At 44.8% G+C, this 21,886-nt stretch overlaps 1 protein-coding gene across 2 annotated transcripts in view; it reads right to left on the reverse strand.

The window, feature by feature from the left end:
- LOC147025240 (methylglutaconyl-CoA hydratase, mitochondrial-like) overlaps nt 1–21,886 on the reverse strand; it is a 62,916-nt gene that overhangs the window by 29,875 nt on the left and 11,155 nt on the right. For both annotated transcript variants that reach the window (XM_085886013.1, XM_085886014.1), the window contains exon 3: nt 2,328–2,415. In XM_085886013.1, coding sequence (XP_085742139.1) covers nt 2,328–2,415 — 88 coding nt within the window. The remainder of the gene's footprint in view (nt 1–2,327; nt 2,416–21,886) is intronic.

The raw sequence follows: 21,886 nt of genomic DNA on the forward strand, positions 1-21,886 counted from the left end.
TGGTTGCAAAACATAGAGAAGTTTAGAGTAAGTTGCATGTGTTAGGCTTTCTGTTCAGACAAGAATAGGTGAGGGACTTGTGGCACATGGAACAAAGGGACTTGGAAAACACAGCGAGGTTAAAGTGGAGTGGACCTTATCACGGGCCATTTTGGCCAAGGAATGTAGGCCAGGATGGTGCAGTGAGCTGTGGAGCCCTAGAGAGGGGTGGGACAACTGGAGTGAAGTGGCGCTGCCTGCTGCCAGTGAGTAGCAGAGGGCTGTCATGGGCGGTCTCAGTGGAAGGTTCTGGGAGGAGTTCGTGTGAGTGGACATAATCCCTGGCAGCCTCCCAGGGCAGTGAAGCCACCTCTCTTCATTTCCTGGCCTCTCTCATCACCATCACTCCTCATTTCCATTGTCCTATAACACACCAACTGCATGGTGCCATTACCATTGACGAGACAAGCTTGTACCTACAAAAGCCCTCACATGCATTTCCCCTTTGCTCTGGAGTGAGTCTGGTATTTTTGTGGCCACTAGTGGGATCTTAGTTTCACTTTGTATCAAGTTAGTGTATTCCTTTCTTCCCATCTGTGTGTCTTTTGACAGCCAGGTCTATGCTGTTATTTAGTCTCGTCCTCCTCATCGCGATATTCATTAGGTCATCTCTATCATCTCAATAGAGATGACCTAATAAAGCCAGTCTTGAAGTCTGTCCGCCCGTCCGTACGTCCACAATCAAACCGAGTGGAGACAAATAATGGATAGATGTCTGAGATTTGGAATGGATAGATGTCTGAGACATGCACAACGATATAACTTTCAAGGTCGAGGTCAACATCACGAGGCTGTCAAAGTTGTGAAAATCGACGATTTCAAATCGTATCTCCTCCCTCATTTATCAAGAGAGATCAAATGCTATCAGTCATTCAGATACTATGGACTATTATCGAGAACAACACGAGCCATTTTTTTGAACTTTGCTCTCGTTCCGATTTTATAGCCCTTCAAACTTCGCTCTGATTCCCCGTATGGGCAGTTCATAAAGTACATACAAAAATAAAAGTATTAAATTAAGAACCGGAACTCTCCGAGACAAATATTACATTTGAAGCTTTTGTCAGATTTAACCAAAACAATGGAACACAAGTTTATATGCACACTTACTTTCATTTATGACATTAACATTGTCTTGAATGTCAATTTGTACTTTTATTTTCATAAATGACGTGCTGTGATATTAAAAGAAAAAGGTAAATTACACTGCTCGGGACTGCATTGTCATGATTTACAAACATCGGTTCATAAGGAACTGCTGGGCTTTGCAAGTGATTAGCGATGTATGAGGGGGGTGGGTGGTTTAAAGCCCACGTACAGGCTGCGTACAGGGGTGGGTGGGTGGTACGACGGCTGCATACATACTTTATGAAAGTAGTGTCGGACTACATGAAAGCGTTTCAGAAGATGAAGGTGAGCCTGTCGTCATCACGAGGAGGAAAAATATCCCCGTTCACAGGAACATTTTCGACGTGATGTTGAATCCATGGACGTCAATAATTGTTCCATATTACTGTATTACCATAGTTAATAATTACTGATGCATTTGAGATAAATCTACAGTTCGTTGTAATCTTCAAGTATTGTGATGTGATATGAGACGCATATGGGGGCGGGTGGGTGGTCACTAGCCTGCATACAGAGGGGGGTCGGTGGTTTTGAAACCCGGAAGTAGAGCGTACGTACTTTATGAACTGCCCCTATTCCAGTCTGGCACAGAGTTACTTTAGACCTCTGGCAGAGATGACCAGCACTCCCGCTCGGGGGTATTTTTTGATAATAAGCTCTAAATTATGAGGAACATCCTCCTGCCTTCTTGCCTGAGTGTGTGCTCAGAACCACCCGTTTTGGAATAAGATAAACCAACCTTGGTGGGGGGTGGGGTGGTGATATTAAATTGTAATCGGTCTCCTGCTATTAGAGCGTGGACAGGGACACAAATGCTGTCAGCTCACAGCGACTTTAGTAAAGATAGTTTGGCCATTTGTGGAGGTCTTAGACCTCCGGCACAGAGGGTCTGCATTAGCGGTACTTCTGGTGTGACAATATGTACAACTTGCTCCATGAGTAATGTCTAAAATAGTTGGAAATATGGCAAGTCTGAATTTTTCCCATCAGGAATTTGGATGGTTGTGTCAGACAGAAGGGGTAAGTGGGAGCAAGGGGTGAAGGGAGAGCCTGTTCTCTGTCAGATGTGTGTTTATATAAATATTGTGCTCACATTTTAAATTTCAAGCATTATGAAAAAGATCAGTGGTGTGACTGAGAAGTTAACATCATTAACTCACCAGCACAAAAGATGCCCGGAACATCGCTGCGAATAATTACTGCACGAACCGATTTGTCGTGCTTCACCGATTCCATTGCTTCATAAATCTACAACACATGCAGGATCACACATCAGCCTGTGGGGAAACTTTCAACACACATCAACCTCCCTCAGCTTCAATCAATACAAATAACAATTGTTAAACAGACATTTCTACAACAACAACCATCAAAGCTCCAGACAGCCACCAACAGACCAATGAATGGCTTTATGATGATTGGTATCAACAGTTGTGTGGATAGGTTTTCCCAAACACATTGTTACCCAGAAACTCACTGATCGGTTGAGTGATCAAATCCATGCCTCGAAAATTAATGAGCGCAAATAACCAGGCTGAGGCCCAAAGACAAGTGTAACACAACGAAGCACATACATTGAGGCCGTTTGTGGGAGCAGATATGATGATTACTATTTTTCTGCAATTACTTTTCCTTTTATCAACGAGCCAAATGATAGGTGGTGTCTCATCACAAGAAGATATATCACAAATAATCGTACATCGTGGTTAAAGAAAGTCACAGATTCACCGAGGTCTTAAAAACTTGCCGACACAATAATTTCTGAGCTGTACGTTTTAAAACGACAATTGCTAGGAGAGTCAGGAAATGCCATGGGAGTCAAGAAAACAAAAGCGATCAGGCCTCTACATACGACTTCAACTGGCTTGGTGTTTAGGACTAGTTCATGCAAAATCATGGTAACATGCAAGTACAATGTCAACTTCCCTTTCATGGCAATATTAAAATCCTGAGCTCCTTTGCCGATTCGGTTTTTGCATTTTCTGTCTTGTTAAATACATAATTTGCTGTGCTGTCATTTGTATGTGTCCTATTCACAAAACATTACCAAAATCCGTGTTGATTTCTCTATTTTTGCTACATGGTTGAATGATCACACGCTTTTAAAAACTTTCCTTTCACTTTGATGTGTACAGACATCAAATCTCTGAATATGAAGCAGCGACGAAACAAAAGAGCTCATAGAACATGTTACCTCACACAATATTTAAGTAAATACTTCGATTGAAATAAAATCATGATTTTCAAGATAGTTTTAAAATAACTAAATAAAATTTAAAAAAAATAAAAAAATAAAAATTATATATATATTATATATTATATATATATATATATATATATATATATATATATATATATATATATATATATATATATACATATATATATACATACACATACATACACACATTAGGGTGTTCCAAAAAAATGAAAGTTTGATTTTTGCTGCTCCCCGATTTTGCCTTTGTTCCAATACCCCATAAGAACATAGGTAAAAAATAAACAAAATTCCATGATATTTAGGGGTTCCTCAAGTTGGCACAATTATGTCCATTATGGAGACTGCTGTGGTTTTAAAAAATATCAAACAACCATATTAATTGTGAAGTGTACTGCGTTGTGCATATTCGACGGCAAGTTGTCAGTTACAGTTTGGCAAATTTCAACAATATTGTGCCAACTAGAGGAACCCCTAAACATCCTCCAATCTGCTTCATATTTGATGTGTATGTTTCTACTGTCAAATGGAACAAAGGCACACCCAGGGAGCATGAATATTCATACTTTTATTTTTTTACCCCCTATTATGAAGCATCCATATTATATATATATATATATATATATATATATACATATACATATATATATATATATACATATACATATATATATATATATATATATATATATATATATACATATATATATATATACATATATATATATATATGTATATATATGTATATATATATATATTTATACATATATATATATATACATATATATATACACATATATATATACATATATATATACATATATATATATATATATACATATATATATATACACATATATACATATATATATATATATATATATATATATATCACACCCGTGTCCAAAGGAAGTGGTTCAGTTTGGAATTTTTAATATGAAACGCAAAGTTAAACAAATGAAACCAATTAGAACAAGTCTGAAGATGACGATGGTTCACGCGCGGTATTTGACGATGTAGATTGTTTCAGAAGTCAAGGATGAGACAATGTGATAATGTTTGACCAAGTTATAAAAATGATCAACATGATGTGGTACGAGTGACAGGTTATTAGCTGCAAAATGTCGAAAACCCGGTTTCGTTCAACAACTTAAAAAATTTGACCTTTGCATAACCTTGAAAGGTCACAAAACAATGTTGTGGACATTAAAATAAGGAAACAGGATACGTGCTATAGCTTAATGGAGTTAGTTCGTCGAAGAAGGTCGAAAACCCGGTTCGATTCCCACAACTTCGAAAATTTGACCTTTGTGATCTTAAAGGTCAAAGGTCAAGGTCAAAGGTCAATTATGACCTTTGGTGCAAAACTTCCTCTGGAACATTCCAGGAGCAATATAACGTCATATAGGCTATATGGCATATCACACTCCTCAGATAATTATCCATACTTTGATGAAATCAGCGTAAAAGCAAACTTGAAGGGGGCGCCACGGGCAAGGTGTTCGAGACAGAGCAAAATGGTTTCAAGACTTTAGGTGGGGAATGACTTCAAGATTATACATAAAAAATATTGTCATCCCAGCTCTCAAAGTTTTGGCAGTCGTATGATTTTTATGTCAAAATTCGAAATTTTCTAAGTTCGTGACCTTGTGACGAAAATGAAAAATCGAGCTCCTTGGGGCTATGCAGGTGCCATTGGGCTAACCAAATACTGAAACCCCTGCCAGATTCGACAAACCCCTCAGAGAAGATGGATTTTTATGTCAAAATTCGCAATTTTCTAAGTTCATGACCTTGTGACAAAAATGAAAAACAAAAAAAAATTAAAAAAAAAAAAAAAAAAAAAATCGAGCTCTGTGGGGCTATGCAGGTGACATTGGGCTAACCAAATACCGAAACCCCTGCCAGATTTGACAAACCCCTGAGGAGAATATGCAAATTGAAATTGGCTACCCCCCAAAAACGCAATTCGCAATTTTCTAAGTTCGTGACCTTGTGGCCTTGACCTTGGGACGAAAATGAAAAATCGAGCTCTGTCGGGCTATGCAGGTGACATTGGGCTTACAAAATACCGAAACCCCTGCCAGATTTGACAAACCCCTCGGAGAAAAAAAAAATTTGTCAAAATTCGCAATTTTCTAAGTTCGTGACCTTGTGGCCTTGACCTTGGGACGAAAATGAAAAATCGAGCTCTGTGGGGCTATGCAGGTGACATTGGGCTTACCAAATACCGAAACCCCTGTCAGATTCGACAAAACCCCTCGGAGAAGATGCAAATTGAAATCCGCTACTTCCTAAAAACATGTTATTTGGGCGTGGCTCCGCCCATAATGGGCGCACCACGCCCATTTTCAGGAAAACACAACGAGATCATGATATAAACCTCCCACCAAAATTTTATCAGGATCGGATCAAAACCCACGGAGCTATGCTCGGGACAGATAGACACACATACAGACAGACAGACACACACACAACAATAACGAATATAGTGGTCACTTGTTTTTTTTTCGTGAAAAATATTTTTTCGTGAACCAATTATCCTTTGGAACCAATTATAATTACCCTTTGAAACCCTTCAGAAACCTTTAGAACCCTCGATAATTACACACAGTGGGTAGAAAGGTTCTTCTTTTTCATTTTGGACAGATCGATGGAAGGAAGGACATATCAAAGATTGAAGCAGTCTTATACACCACCTTATTTAACATGTCAAAGTACTGCTAAACTGGAAGAAGGCGATTTGTGTTCTGCAGTGTTCAAAAGTACACAATTCAATTTAAATACAATAAAGATTTTTGAGGTCGTATTTTAAAAAAACCAAAATAATTCCCAGAATTTATCACCCTTTCGCAGTGTCTCATATACCACCCCATCTCGCATGTTGCCTTAGTACTTCATGCTACTGTTTGTGTCCTTTATGACATTCTTAAAAAGAGTAAGTTTCCTGTTTGGAATGATTGAAAATTTGGTTTGACTGCCAGGCATATAGACGAAGTAAAAAATAAAAAAATCTCACTTCTCTCTGCGCATTTATATTGGGACTAATTCAGAGAGAAAGTACACTGTTAAACAGAAGGTTTGTTTTCCATTTTTATATTCCGATTCGTGTTCAAAATATAACATTAAATTTAAATCAAGTTGTTCCTTGATCATAATAAATTGAGGTTTTTGGACAGACAGACAGACACAGACAGACATATATGAACCAATTGCTGAACTCCGCTTTTCGCTTCACGTGTGCAGGGTAACTCGAATGGCACTCGGTAAAGCGATTACCTCCGCCAGCCTGAATATGACATGTATCCCACTGATAAGCCGGGTCTGCATCTGGACCTTAACAAAAATCGAATTGGTTTGTTCTCGTCACCAACCCAACTCATCCAGCAAGTTGTGTATCATGCGAAATAATCGCTTTTGGCCCCATCTCTCAAAGGAGAAGCTGCATAAAAAGCCACACAACGTAAGCTCTTTGCCGTTTCAAACTCTATCCTGGTTCCTCAACAGCTGCAGACATTCACAAGTAGCACATACATGAGAATTCCAATGCTACGCACCCCCTCAGCCACCGGACCTGTTTAATCACTTATTGGCAAATCATCAGCGACAGTGTAGACACAAACATGCACCACCGATCGAGGTTCCGAAGCATGTACCATGTGCAATGTCAATAGCAGTCATCACATGAATAACAAGACCCAATCATGTCTCTCAAAATAATATGATATTTTGGGAACCATTATTTTTAAATAAGTGAAATCTCAAAAAATAAAAAAAATAAAAAAAAAAGCTAGGTAGGAATGACATTACGATGCCACAATATGACATCACAATCCTCTTATGGATTACCATCACTACATCTTTTGACATTTTACTTTTGTTGTGGGATTGTGATGGATGAAGAGGAAGAATAAAGAAGAAGAACAGCAGCAATGAAGAATGACACCACATTAAGATGCCACAAGATGACACAACAATCCTCTTCTGGTTTGGCATCACGATATCTTTTGACATTTTACTTTTGGTGTGGGATTATGATGGAATGTCACCTCGATATCACCTTACAGATAGAGTCCATTATCGCTAATCAAACTTTGTGTCCAACGAGCGGTTGCTGAGAGAGACTCAAATGAGATTTGTTCACTGTATAGTCCGTGAGCGTCAGTTAAAGCTGTATGGACATGTGGCTCGTTTTGGACAAGCTGAGTCTTTGAGCCTCTGACCCTCTCACCGCAGGCAGGTCGGTGGTCTTTCTGTCTTCTACCGTCTCCTCTCTAGTCTTGCCCCCCCTCTGCTCTGTCTGCGATATGCCCCCCCACCCCCCCCCATATTTCCGCAGGGCGCTCAAGGTCCGCCAGCAACCCACCTCTGGTAAAACTACCAAAATCACGAATCACTGCTCACCTTCACTCTTTCATTCCCCTTTTTCCCCACCTTTGGAATCACTTCCGGTTCCAGGTTTGGAGCATCGAGAGGTCTCCTTAGGGGCTCTCTGCTGACGATCTCAAAGTTAAGTTTCCGGTCGTTATTTGTCCCGTTTTAACTGTTTATTTTCTCACCTACATGTTGCTGTGTGTTCCTAGTTCGGTTTCGTTTCAAAAATCGTGCTCTTTTGTGAGTTTTTGTCGACGTTGCCTTACCGGGTGTTTGAGGCCTAGGCTTGAGGCCGACCGGTTCCCCTCGGTGTACGATCGTTTTATTTGTTTTTTCTCCCCATTACCTTCAATTTCTATCTTTCCCTCTTTCCTAATGTCCCCCATTTCTCCCAAATAATCTCTATTTCTTATCTAAAAAAAAAATTAAAAAGCTAACCTTCTCCTATTCTGCTTCATCGCCTCTTCTTCTTCTTCCTCGATTTTTTTCGACAACACTTCCATGACCTAATCTGTTGAAAACTCTCTCAAACATGAATAATAATAATAACAAAAACGATCTATATATTAATTCTGAAGGACCAATTTTGTGCTCCTCCTTGCGGTCGCGTCACGTTTTTCTCGGTACTGTGACCTCGACTGAAAGAAGCTTCCTACCTGTAAGAGTGCATCGCACATAGTGGCAATAGACAACTTTAATTCTGAAGCAGAATAAACACTTTTCGTTTTACATTCGTTAACATAGCAACGTGTGACGTCACCGCTGAGAGGCGTCAGGATGTCATGACATCATCGGTCATTCGCTGACGTCATTACGTCTGTCGTCGACAGACCGTGACCGCCGAGAGGTGTAATTCCACTCCTCGAAAATAGCGTCTGCAATGTAAAACCCTCTTCTGCACATGCTGACTACCTCCGAATGTGAATTTGACACAAAATAATGTAACAAGAAACATTGTATCTTCTATATATTAATACTGAAAGACCAATTTTGTGCTCCTCCTAGCGGTCGCGTCACGTTTTTCTCGGTACTGTGACCTGGACTAAAAGAAACTTCGTACCTGTAAGTGCATCGCACATAGTGGCAATAGACAACTTTCAATTCTGAAGCAGAATAAACACTTTAAGTTGAGACAGGGGCGAGGAGTGAAGAGGCGGGGGCGGGGGATGAAGAGACGGGGGCAGGGAGTGAAGAGGCGGGGGGCAAGGGAAGCAAGTTCTTGGGCAGGGGTAAGCAAATCGAAAGCGGGAGACGGGGGAAATGGGGCGGGGGATGAGTGGGCGGGTGCTAGGGTGAATTAGGCGGGGTTGAGTGTGAGGAGTTGGACAGGGGCGGGGGCAAGCGGGGCAGAGAATCAAGAGACGGGGGGTGGGGAGTAAAGAGGTGGGGCGGGGCCAGGGTAATTAAATTTTTGGGTGGGGTGAAGCAAATTGAAGGCGGGGGGAATGGGGCAGGGGCGGGGGTTGAGTCGGCAAGCACGCCCTGTCCAGTCCATGTCCCTCGAGTGTGGTTGAGCTGGTGGTGGTGGTTGAATGAACGGAATCTGTCTGATGGGGTTTCGGCTAGTATCTTGTAATGCTTCATCTTCCTCTCTCACACATGTGGTACTCTTTACTGTTTCATAATGCACTACTCTTCTGCTATTTTAACAGACTGCTCTCATTTCGACCTCTCCTTCATTCCTTGCCGAAAAAAATCCAACTGTTACAGCGTTTCTTCTCTCCATTCTCTGAATTCGCCTTTATTGCATCCATCAAGAATTGTGTTAAATCGCATCTCTGACCCAAAACTGAAAAAAAACCCCCAGTTTGGGATGAATGTTCACTTTCCATCAACCATTCTTTTTTTCCAACTTCAGTGCCAACTCACCCCTCTCAAAGCAACCATCCCACTCTTTCCCTCCAAGCCTCCCTCTCACCTCTCAAAAATTCCCCACTCACCTTTCTCCCACCTTTCATCCCCCTCAAAGTTTCCCCCCTCTCATCCACAAAGCTGCCTCCTTCCACTGCCCTCTCACCTCCATCTCTTCACTCCACCTCCTCAAATCCTCAACTGCCTTCTTCCTCCTCTCTTGTCCCCCTCTCCCCCAGCACCACAGAGCCTTTTCTCCTCCTCATTTGGCCCCCTCCCCGAGCTATTCTGCAATCCCCTACACTCTTTCAACAACCCTCCTTACCTCCGCCCCCTCGTCCCTTGTCAAACCCTCCCCCCCCCCACCCCCTGCACCCAAAGCCTCCTCTCCTACCTCTTCATTAAAAGTGTGGACCTCGAATATATGGGGCCCTCGCTCAAACCTTTCAGATCTTTCCATACAGGTTGCCACTGACAAACCAGACATAATCTGCCAAAAAGAAACTTTCCTCCCCCAAGACGTGTCTGACTCCCAAGTATCTCTCCCTGGTTACTCCCTCCTCCGGAATGACAGACCTGAGCCTCGTCCTGGTGGAGGAGTTGCTCTCTTCATCAAAGACTCTATTCCTCACTCTCCATGCACTGCTCTCACTCCCCCACACCCCTAGGAATACCTCTGGCTACGGCTTCCCCTCCACTCCCACCTCATGTTGAGATGTGGACTGTACCGTCCACCTAACAGTGATGACTCCATCTACACCTCACTATCCGAAAACATGGACCATCTTCTATCTTCTCATCCAAACTCTCTCTTCCTCTTATGTGGCGACTTCAATTGCCATCATGCCAGTTGGCTTGGTGTGGCTACCTCTCTCACCTGTCATGGCACCTCATCAAAAGCTTTCTGCGACTCATTGGGACTGACTCAATCGGTCAACTTCCCGACCCGGATCTAAACCAATGGTACTCCATCTCTTCTGGATCTGATTTTGACAAATTTCCCTGACAATATCTGCTGATCTTCCTCCGCTCCAATCGGTTCTTCTGACCACATCCTTCTCAAAGTGGACATCTCTCTGGCTATTATCAGAGAACCAACCTCACCGCCGTCGAGTCTGGCATTTCACTCAAGCCAACTGGCAGGGTCTCCAAGCAGCCATCAAACTTATAAACTGGTCTCCTATCACGACTTTCTCAAACATCAACTCATCCTGCGAAGTCTTTCAAAGACACTTGCTCTCCCTCATGCACAGATTTATCCCTTCTCGTCTTCAGTTGTCCTACCCTTCCTCCCGCCCTTGGTTTACTGAAGCTTGTGGCGAGGCAGTTGTCCTGAAACAACTTGCCTTTGCCTCGTGGAAAGCAAACCCAACTGAGGGCAATCTCAGTTCCTTCCATAAAGCTCGGAACAAGTGTGTATCTACCCTCAGGAGAGCCAGAAAACAACATCTTTCTCTTCTCAAGTCTGAACTCTCAAACCTCTCTCCCTCCTCAAAATCCTGGTGGCGTCTAATTAAATCTGTTTCTGCTGTATGTTCCCCCTCCATCCCCTGCCTTACCTCAAATGGCCGCACTGCTGATACCGTACGTGAAAAAGCTGAATGCCTAAACTCGGTGTTTGAAGCTAAATCTTGTGTCCAAAACCCATCACTTTCTCTACCCACCTGTCCCTGGACTCTGTGTCCTTTTCTCCTGACAAGGTGGAGAGCTTGCTGTCAAACCTCGACTCAGATTCTGCAACCGGTTCAGACGGCATCAGCCCACGTGTCCTCAAAGCCTGCTCTTCTGCTCTTGCTCACCCTCTCTCTGTTCTATTCACCCTCTCATTTGCTCAAGGTCATCTGCCATCTCCTTGGAAATCTGCAAACATTACTGCCCTGCATAAAAAGGTGCAAAAACAGATCCCTGCAACTACAGACCAACCAGCCTTCTCCCAATCATCAGCAAGGTTCTGGAATCCATCATCGCTTCAGACATGAATTCCTTCCTCTTCTCCAATGGCTTGATTTCTGATCATCAATTTGGTTTCAGACCAGGTCACTCCAACCCTGGATATGCTACTTCTGCTCTCCCAACAATGGATGGAGGTCCTCAATGCCGGACAGGAAATCCGAGCCATATCCCTGGACATATCACGTGCTTTTGACACAGTCTGGCACCCTGCACTGCTCACCAAACTCTCTTCCTATCGTATCCAAGGCCATCTCCACTCATGGCTCGCAGACTTCAGCTCCTGTCGCAGTCAACGTGTGGCCCTAAATGGAGTTCTTTCATCCCCTCTTCCTGCCCAGGCTGGAGTTTCTCAAGGCAGCGTTCTGGGCCCTGTTGTTTTTCTGGTTTTCATCAATGATCTCTCCGACTCTGGAAAATCCTCTTTATCTCTTTGCTGATGACTCCACCTTCTGCCGTACCAGCTGTTATCCCTCAGAGCAGCAAGCAGCAGCTTCTTCTCAACCGATGGTACTCAATCTCTTCTGGATCTGATTTTGACAAATTTCCTTGACAATATCTGCTGATCTTCCTCCGCTCCAATCGGTTCTTCTGACCACATCCTTCTCAAAGTGGACATCTCTCTGGCTATTATCAGAGAACCAACCTCACCGCCGTCGAGTCTGGCATTTCACTCAAGCCGACTGGCAGGGTCTCCAAGCAGCCATCAAACTTATAGACTAGCTCCTATCGCAACTTTCTCCAACATCAACTCATCCTGGGAATTCTTTCAAAGAAACTTGCTCTCCCTCATGCACAGATTTATCCCCTCTCGTCTTCAGTTGTCCCACCCTTCCTCCCGCCCATGGTTTACTGAAGCTTGTGGCGAGGCAGTAAGTTGTCCTGAAACAACTTGCCTTTGCCTCGTGGAAAGCAAACCCAACTGAGGGCAATCTCAGTTCCTTCCATCAAGCTCGGAACAAGTGTGTATCTACCCTCAGGAGAGCCAGAAAACAACATCTTTCTCATCTCAAGTCCGAACTCTCAAACCTCTCTCCCTCCTCAAAATCCTGTTGGCGTTTAATCAAATCTGTTTCTGGTGTATGTTCCTCCTCCATCACCTCCCTTACCTCAAATGGCCGCACTGCTGATACCGCACGTGAAAAAGCTGAATGCCTAAACTCGGTGTTTGCAGCTGTTCTTTTTCTGGTTTTCATCAATGATCTCTCCGACTCTCTGGAAAATCCTCTATATCTCTTTGCTGATGACTCCACCCTCTGCCGTACCATCTGTCATCCCTCAGACCAGCAAGCAGCAGCTTCTTCGCTCACTGCAGATCTGGGTAAAATCACAAAGTGGTCCAACACGTGGAACATGTCTTTCAATCTGGACAAATCTCACACTCTCACTATGTCTCTTCGAAAGGACCGTTTAGAACCCCCCCCCCCACCATCCACTTTCTCAACAATCCTCTGGAAGAAGTCCTTTCTCTCCAGCTTCTCGGTCTCACTATCTGCCATGATCTTTCCTGGGAAAGCCACATTTCAAACCTTGCCTCCAAAGCCAGTCTCCGACTGGGAATCCTCTGTCGTGCAAAGTCCTTCCTCAGCCCTCCTAACCACTTGCAAAGCTTTTGTCCATAACCTGATGGAGTACTGCTCTCCCCTCTGGGATGGTGCTCCTGCCTCCCACCTTTCTCGGCTTCACGCTGTAGAAACCAGGGCATTTCGGATCATCGGCATCTCCCGCAATGAGGCTGAGTCTTTGGGCCTCTCACTCAATCACCGCAGGTTGGTCGGTGGTTTTTCTGTCTTCTACCGTCTCCTCTCCAGCCTTGCCCCCCCATGCTCTCTCTGCGATTTGTCCCCACCACATTTCCACAGGGCGCTCAAGGTCCGCCAACAACCCCCTTCTGGTAAAACTACCAAAATCACGAAGCACTGTTCACCTTCACTCTTTCGTTCCTCTTTTTTCCCGCCTTTGGAATAAACTCCCTCACTCTATTCTTTCCCATTCTTCCTTCCAGGCTTTCAAATCAGCTGTTCACCACCACCTCTTATCATCCCCCATCCAAATCCTCAAACTTTTCTACCCCCGATAATCCACCCAAGCCCACTTCCTTCAAATTCTCTGCTTGCCTTCCTGAAAGTCCCTGTAATGTCCATCTTCTATTCCCCATGTTCCCCATCCCATCCCTCTCCCTTCCACAGATCTCCTAATGTGTCTGTTCCCCACTGTTTTGTCCCTCCCACTCACGCCCATCTTGTCTCATGCCCCCCTTGCTGTGCTTTGTGTGTTAGCTCTCATACGAGCCTCGACAAGGTATACAAAAAAAATAAACTCCCTCACTCTGTTCAATCCCATTCTTCCCTCCAGGCCTTCAAAACAGATGTTCACCACCACCTCAGATTGTCCCCAATCCAAAACAATGATCTCTTCTACCCTTGTTTACCCCCCACAATACCCCTTCTTTCAAATTTCCAGATTTCACAACTGATATTACTTCTGCATACATCTAGTCCACCTCATGCATACTCTCCTGCTCCCCCCCACTCCACCCTCCATTCCTCCTCACATTGTGCCATGTCCCACCATGTCCCACCGTCGTGTCCACGCCATGTTGTGTCCCACCATCGTGTCCATGCCGTGTCCGTCTAAACATGTTATTAGATTGGTTTCATACTTGTTTCAGTTGATTTGGGTGATGGCTTGGATATGTATCACTTTTGCAATGGTTCTGTCCAGTGTCCATTTCCCCTCTCCTCACGATCCTGGGCTTGTTTGGTTTAGTCCACATTTACATTCGATTTATCTTCATAATATAACGATTAATGGTTTAAACGTTTTGAAATTTTGGGTTGCATGCATGAGCCCAGAGACAAAGTAACTTCCTTGCGTCGGAATCAACATCATGGCTTCAGCAGTTATTGAGGTCAGTCGGGCTTCAGTTTTACATTGTTTTGAGAGAGGAACAAAAACAAGAAGAAATACAAATTAGCGATTTTGCGATCTCCCGATGTGGTACTTTCGCGATGTATCCTGGTGTCCTTTTAAGTCTTGGAAGTTCAGAAAACGCTTGAGAATAAAACGTATGGCTTTTAAATGCTTATTACTTCACTCTTTTGGAGTTTATGAGTGTATCTTTGTGGATACATTGGAATGGTTGGCCATTTTTCCCCATATCATCGCTCTATACTGAGTACTATCATAATCCATGATAATGGCTCCCAAATCATACACAATCTTGACACAAACTCTCTTCTCTCCCATAAAAAATTTCAATAATTGCCAAAATTTGGAAATAGAATTGTGTTCCATGACTTTTGCCTCCGATCCAAAAATCATACGACTGACTTGCCTGATGCCCAGATGTTATTGCATAAATGTGCCGAATATCAAATAAATCCGTCGAGTCATTTTAGGGTCAGCAGTTCTGGACGGACTGACAGCACTCAAAATATAAGCCCCCAAATGGGCTGAAATCAGGCTGGGGGCTAAAAAAAAAGGTATGCAAGAATGAACGATTCAAAGGTCTTGGTTGGGCATGCTGTATTAAACAGCTGGAGATCACCCATAGGCTTTCAGTGCAACTTTCCTCGTGGATAAGAAACATGAGCTTACCCACATGGTATAATTTGATCAAGCGATAATAATAGTTAACCTTCAAATAGCGTGGGGGTTAGGTTCCTGGAAAATAACACGATAGTTAAAACCACGATCGTGGAAACCAAGGACCAATGGGAAAAGCGGAGGTTCAGTCCCTGAGCTTCGAGAAAATATAGAGGCAGGTGGACAGCAGTGAAATAAACACATAAAAAGTGTGTGTGTGTGTGTGTGTGTGTGTGTGTGTGTGTGTGTGTGTGTGTGTGTGTGTGTGTGTGTGTGTGTGTGTGTGTGTGTGTGTGTGTGTGTGTGTGTGTGTGTGTGTGTGTGTGTGTGTGTGTGTGTGTGTGTCCTACATCACTCCAAAACAATAAAACTTAGCAGCCTGAAACTTTGCATGTATATTAAAAAAAAACTCCAAGGAAGTGCAAGAGTGAAAATTGGGTGCTTGGGTTAATTTGAACACCCCATTTGAAGATAATTAATAGACTTATTTAATTATATCCTGAATGAGGCGATCCTCTGCCACCTCGCCGTCTGGGGTCTTAAGGTGTTTCCTAAGTAACCTCACTGAGGTCTGAAGCCACCATGTTTTTTGGCCTGCTCAACCATGCATCGACTTGGAACAGGCCACAACGATTTCTTAACGATAAAGTTATTTTTCTCACTTTCCTCACTCATATTATTGAATGCTTATTCATCATAGCTACGAATTGCTGTGCATATCACCATTGTAAGTGCTGTAGTTTTCAAATTAGGAGCTTGAAGCAATTTCATGCATTATATGATACGATTTTCCATGATCTACTCTCACAGACTAATTAAAGTATTGTTGCGAATTCGCGCCCGCCGGCGTGCGGACGGCCACGTAACTTGGATCGCGGAACGTCGCCCACCGGACGGACAATTCAGTCGTGACCCTCCGGGAACTATCGCCCGGAGCCAGTCACGGGTGGGCCTTTCGACCTCACCACAATCGTGCCAATCTGCCACCCGCGTAGGACAGGGTTGTTCGCCAAACTCGACCTACCTAAGTACCCACGCGGATGGTAAACCGTGCGATCGTACCTCGCCGCAGGTCGACTCCGGACACGAGCCGCTTGGGCGGCCCGTTCCGTACTATCGGGATAACCGAGCAGTGTTATCGTCGACCTCGGCGGTTTAGATTAATTACCGGGATCTTGCACCCGCTACGAACCCTTTACGTGAAGTAGGATGGAGAGTCAATGGAGAAAAGACGAAGCGAAACGGGAAAGCAGTTCACACAATGTACATTTATTTCCCGGCACACGGAGAGCACGTTTATACAGCCATACAGTCAAAATGCACATATAGTAACCAGAACAATAAAAGCAACAACGACGCAGAGTTAATACCGACTACACGCACACACAGCAACACTTATACAGATGGTGCCAACACACATTTACATAAAAGCAAAGAAAAGAAGCCACCCTCATAGACAATGGGGCAGACAAGCCTGTAGGCCAAACGTGTGTGTGACCTGGAGGAGCGGCTAGGTCCGCGAGACCGGGGGGGGTCCTACCCGCGTCCTCGTGACGCGTTGGCGGGCGAGCCGCAAATGTGGCCGTGCGGCTGTGCCCCGACTCCGTGCTCCTTGGCGGGTTTCGTTGGCACGCCGTTTGGAGTGGGGTGGGAACGGGGCCCCCTTTTGCACTATCTCAGTGCGGGGGAAAGGGGGAATTGTTGATGCCCTGGGGGAGGGGAATGGCTGGCTGGCTTGGGTCCCGAGACGAGTGATCCCACACCGCGACCTCGTCGCCGACCGCCGTCCGTCTTGCCTCGGACCCGAGCTCCCTTGCTTGCAGTTCCACCGCGACTCTTCTCCGTTCCGCACTCTCCTCACCCGACCGACCCGACTCTCTTTTCCAAAACTCTCTCGGCGACTCCAGAACCCAACTCTCTTCATTCGCCTTGCGCTTGCCTTCTTGTAGGCTGGCAGGAGCAGCTAATATGCAAATATTCGGATCAGAATGACCTCGGGGGCGGAGCCACGCTCGCCCATTGGTCGGAGGAAACGGGGGCGTGTTGAGTTTTTGATCCAAATTTTCCCTCGGAAAGGCCGCTATTTGCGCTCGCGGCTCGGTGCGTTCGGCATCAATTGCTGAACGGGCCCGAGACAGCCCGACGTTCAGTGTTCACAGGTGGTGCGGGAATGGCCGTAGAAGGAGAGAGGTGAAGGCTGTGGAGGGTTTTCGGTGGTGGTTTAATGGTTATGGTGCCGTTTGGGAATGGCGGTGGTGCGATGATGTGGGAGCGTAGATGGTGGCGGTGGCGTGGTTGTTGTGTGATGGCGGTTGAGACGTGATTGGTTCAAAATAAAGATAGAACAGAAAAAATGGCTAACAAAGCGTCACAGCCTGGATGAATCACATAAATTCCCTCTATACAACGGGTTTGGGCGAACTACACATGTACCTATGAAGATATCTCACCTGAGGGTCCTGAATGGTGGTTTCCGAATTTCCAAAGCCGTAACAGTATATACTGTATGATGGAAATATTGTTTCAGTTTTGAGGATTGGATATCATCCAGACTAAATAAGTGTCGAAATCTGGAGTGAAATCTGATAATTTAAATAAATAACAACTCTTATAACTAAGCCGATATACCGATTTCCTTTAAGAAAGCAAGACTATGTTCCCTGCTTCTTAAAACATAAACAAGAAAATGTGAAATTTCCAAAGCATTAAACTTATCTTTTTCAACAGTTTGGAGAATTATATTGAGTGAACAAAAAAAATAAAGCAGCTTCATTGAGCGATATGATTTAATGCATTCACTGCTGGACCTCATGCCCTGTCCCCCAGAGGGACTGCTTGTCCACGGCATCTGCCAGATCTATGTCTATATTTTGGAGGTTTCGTGAGGTGCTCTACTGGGAATCAAAGCAAATCTTTTGAAAAACGGCCATTTTTAAATAAAGTTATAACATTTGCGCGGGATCAATGTCCCACATAACGCGTGCACAGACGAGCAGGCAACATGGTGCACTGCTTGCTATGTATATTTCACAGGCAATTAAACTTTGTGATGTCTCCAGGGTTGTCCACATTAAGCATCAACTCTTGTGTGGACAAGTCATTATTTCAACAAATTCATTTTATTTCATCAATTGCAGCAGACAGTGAAGACTGGCTTTAAAGTTAAAGGGATCCGATATGGCATGCAGCCACAGCCTGGCAAGTCGTTCCTTATCAACCACTGAATTGGAGTGCTTGCTTAAGTGCTTAAGCCACCTGCTGAGCGCACTACATCATTCTGAGCGAATCTTTAAGTCCACCTCTTCAAATCCTCAACTGCCTTCTTCCCCCGCTCTTGTCCCCTCTCCCCCAGCACCACAGAGCCTTTTCTCCTTCTCATCCGGCCCGCTCACCGAGCTATTCTGCAATTCCCCACACTCTTTCAACAACTCTCCTTACCTCCCCTCCTCGTCCCTTGTCCTATCCTCCCCCTCCCCTGCACCCAAAGCCTCCTCCCCTACCTCTTCATTAAAAGTGTGGACCTCAAATATCCGGGGCCTTCGCTCAAACCTTTCAGATCTTTCCATATAGGTTGCCACTGACAAACCAGACATAATCTGCCGAACAGAAACTTTCCTCCCCCAAGACGTGTCTGACTCCCAAGTATCTCTCCCTCCTCCGGTATGACAGACCTGAGCCTCGTCCTGGTGGAGGAGTTGCTCTCTTCATCTATTCTCCTTACCTCCCCTCTCCTTACCTCAAATAAGACTCTATTCCTCACTCTCCGTGCACTGCTCTCACTCCCCATCACCCCAAGGAATACCTCTGGCTACGGCTTCCCCTCCATTCCCACCTCATGTCTATATGTGCACTGTGATGTGCCTAACATCCACCTAACAGTGATGACTCCATCTACACCTCACGATCCGAAAACATGGACCATCTTCTGTCTTCTATCTTCTCATCCAAACTCTCTCTTCCTCTTATGTGGCGACTTCAATTGTCATCACGCCAGTTGGCTAGGTGTGGGTACCTCTCTCACCTGTCATGGCACCTCAGCAAAAGCTTTCTGCGACTCATTGGGACTGACTCAATCGGTCAACTTCCCGACCCGGATTTCAACCAATGATACTCAATCTCTTCTGGATCTGATTTTGACAAATTTCCCTGACAATATCTGCTGCTCTTCTTCTGCTCCAATCGGTTCTTCTGACCACGTCCTTGTCAAAGTGGACATCTCTCTGGCTATGATCAGAGAACCACCTCACCGCCGTCGAGTCTGGCATTTCACTCAAGCCGACTGGCAGGGTCTTCAAGCAGCCATCAAACTTATAGACTGGTCTCCTATCACTACTTTCTCCAACATCAACTTATCCTGGGAATTCTTTCAAAGAAACTTGCTCTCCCTCATGCACAGATTTATCCCCTCTCGTCTTCAGTTGTCCTACCCTTCCTCCCGCCCATGGTTCACTGAAGCTTGTGGCGAGGAAGTTGTCCTGAAACAACTTGCTTTTGCCTCATGGAAAGCAAACCCAACTGAGGATAATCTCAGTTCCTTCCATAAAGCTCAGAACAAGTGTGTATCTACCCTCAGGAGAGCCACAAAACAACATCTTTCTAATCTCAAGTCTGAACTCTAAAACCTCTCTCCCTCCTCAAAATCCTGGTGACGTCTAATCAAATCTGTTTATGGTGTATACTCCCCCTCCATCCCCTCCCTTACCTCAAATGGCCGCACTGCTGATACCGCACGTGAAAAAGCTGAAAGCCGAAACTCGGTGTTTGCAGCTAAATCTTGTGTCACAAACCCATCACTTTCTCGACCCACCTTTCCCAGTTGCACCCAACTGTCCCTGGACTCTGTGTCCTTTTCTCCTGACAAGGTGGAGAGCTTGCTGTCAAACCTCGACTCAGATTCTGCAACCGGTCCAGACGGCATCAGCCCACGTGTCCTAAAAACCTGCTCTTCTGCTCTTACTCACACTCTCTCTCTCTCTCTCTGTTCTATTCACCCTCTCATTTGCTGAAGGTCATCTGCCATCTGCTTGGAAATCAGTCAACATTACTGCCCTGCATAAAAAATGTGCAAAAACATTCCCTTGCAACTACAGACCAATCAGCCTTCTCCCAATCATCAGCAAGGTTATGGAATCCATCATCGCTTCAGGCATTAAATCCTTCCTCTTCTCCAATGCCTTGATTTCTGATCACCAATTTGGTTTCAGACCACGTCACTCTACTCTGGATTTGTTGCTTCTGCTCTCCCAACAATGGATGGAGGTCCTCAATGCCAGACAGGAAATCGGAGCCGTATCCCTGGACATATCACGTGCTTTTGACAGGGTCTGGCACCCTGCCCTGCTCACCAAACTCTCTTCCTATGGTATCCAAGGCCATCTCCACTCATGGCTCGCAGACTTCAGCTCCTGTCGCAGTCAATGTGTGGCCCTAAATGGAGTTCTTTCATCCCCTCTTCCTGTCCAGGCTGGAGTTTCTCAAGGCAGCGTTCTGGGTCTTGTTTTTCTGGTTTTCATCAATGATCTCTCCGACTCTGAAAAATCCTCTTTATCTCTTTGCTGATGACTCCATCTTCTGCCGTACCAGCTGTTATCCCTCAGAGTGACAAGCAGCAGCTTTTTCTCAACCAATGGTACTCAATCTCTTCTGGATCTGATTTTGACAAATTTCCCTGACAATATCTGCTGCTCTTCCTCTGACCACATCCTTCTCAAAGTGGACATCTCTCTGGCTATTATCAGAGAACCACCTCACTGCCGTCGAGTCTGGCATTTCACTCAAGCCGACTGGCAGGGTCTCCAAGCAGCCATCAAACTTATAAACTGGTCTCCTATCACGACTTTCTCCAACATCAACTCATCCTGGGAATTCTTTCAAAGAAACTTGCTCTCCCTCATGAACAGATTTATCCCCTCTCGTTTTCAGTTGTCCTACCCTTCCTCCCGCCCTTGGTTTACTGAAGGTTGTGGCAAGGCAGTAAGTTGTTCTGAAACAACTTGCCTTTGCCTCGTGGAAAGCAAACCCAACTGAGGACAATCTCAGTTCCTTCCATAAAGCTTGGAACAAGTGTGTATCTACCCTCAGGAGAGCCAGAAAACAACATCTTTCTAATCTCAAGTCTGAACTCTCAAACCTCTCTCCCTCCTCAAAATCCTGGTGGCGTCTAATCAAATCTGTTTCTGGTGTATGCTCCCCCTCCATCCCTCCCTTACCTCAAATGGCCGCACTGCTGATACCGCACGTGAAAAAGCTGAATGCCTAAACTCGGTGTTTGCAGCTAAATATTGTGTCAAAAACCCATCACTTTCTCTACCCACCTTACCCAGTCGCACCCAACTGTCCCTGGACTCTGCGTCCTTTTCTCCCGACACGGTGGAGAACTTGCTGTCAAACCTCGACTCAGATTCTGCAACCGGTTCAGACGGCATCAGCCCACGTGTCCTCAAAGCCTGCTCTTCTGCTCTTGCTCACCCTATCTCTGTTCTATTCACCCTCTCATTTGCTCAAGGTCATCTGCCATCTGCTTGGAAATCTGCAAACGTCACTGCCCTGCATAAAAAAGGTGCAAAAACAGATCCCTGCAACTACAGACCAATCAGCCTTCTCCCAATCATCAGCAAGGTTATGGAATCCATCATCGCTTCAGACATGAAATCTTTCCTCTTCTCCAATGGCTTGATTTCCGATCATCAATTTGGTTTCAGACCAGGTCACTCTACCCTGGATATGCTGCTTCTGCTC

Source organism: Eptatretus burgeri, chromosome 6 (genome assembly GCF_056783735.1).
Source record: "Eptatretus burgeri isolate ZD-2024b chromosome 6, Ebu_testis_v1, whole genome shotgun sequence".
Classification (NCBI taxonomy): domain Eukaryota; kingdom Metazoa; phylum Chordata; class Myxini; order Myxiniformes; family Myxinidae; genus Eptatretus; species Eptatretus burgeri.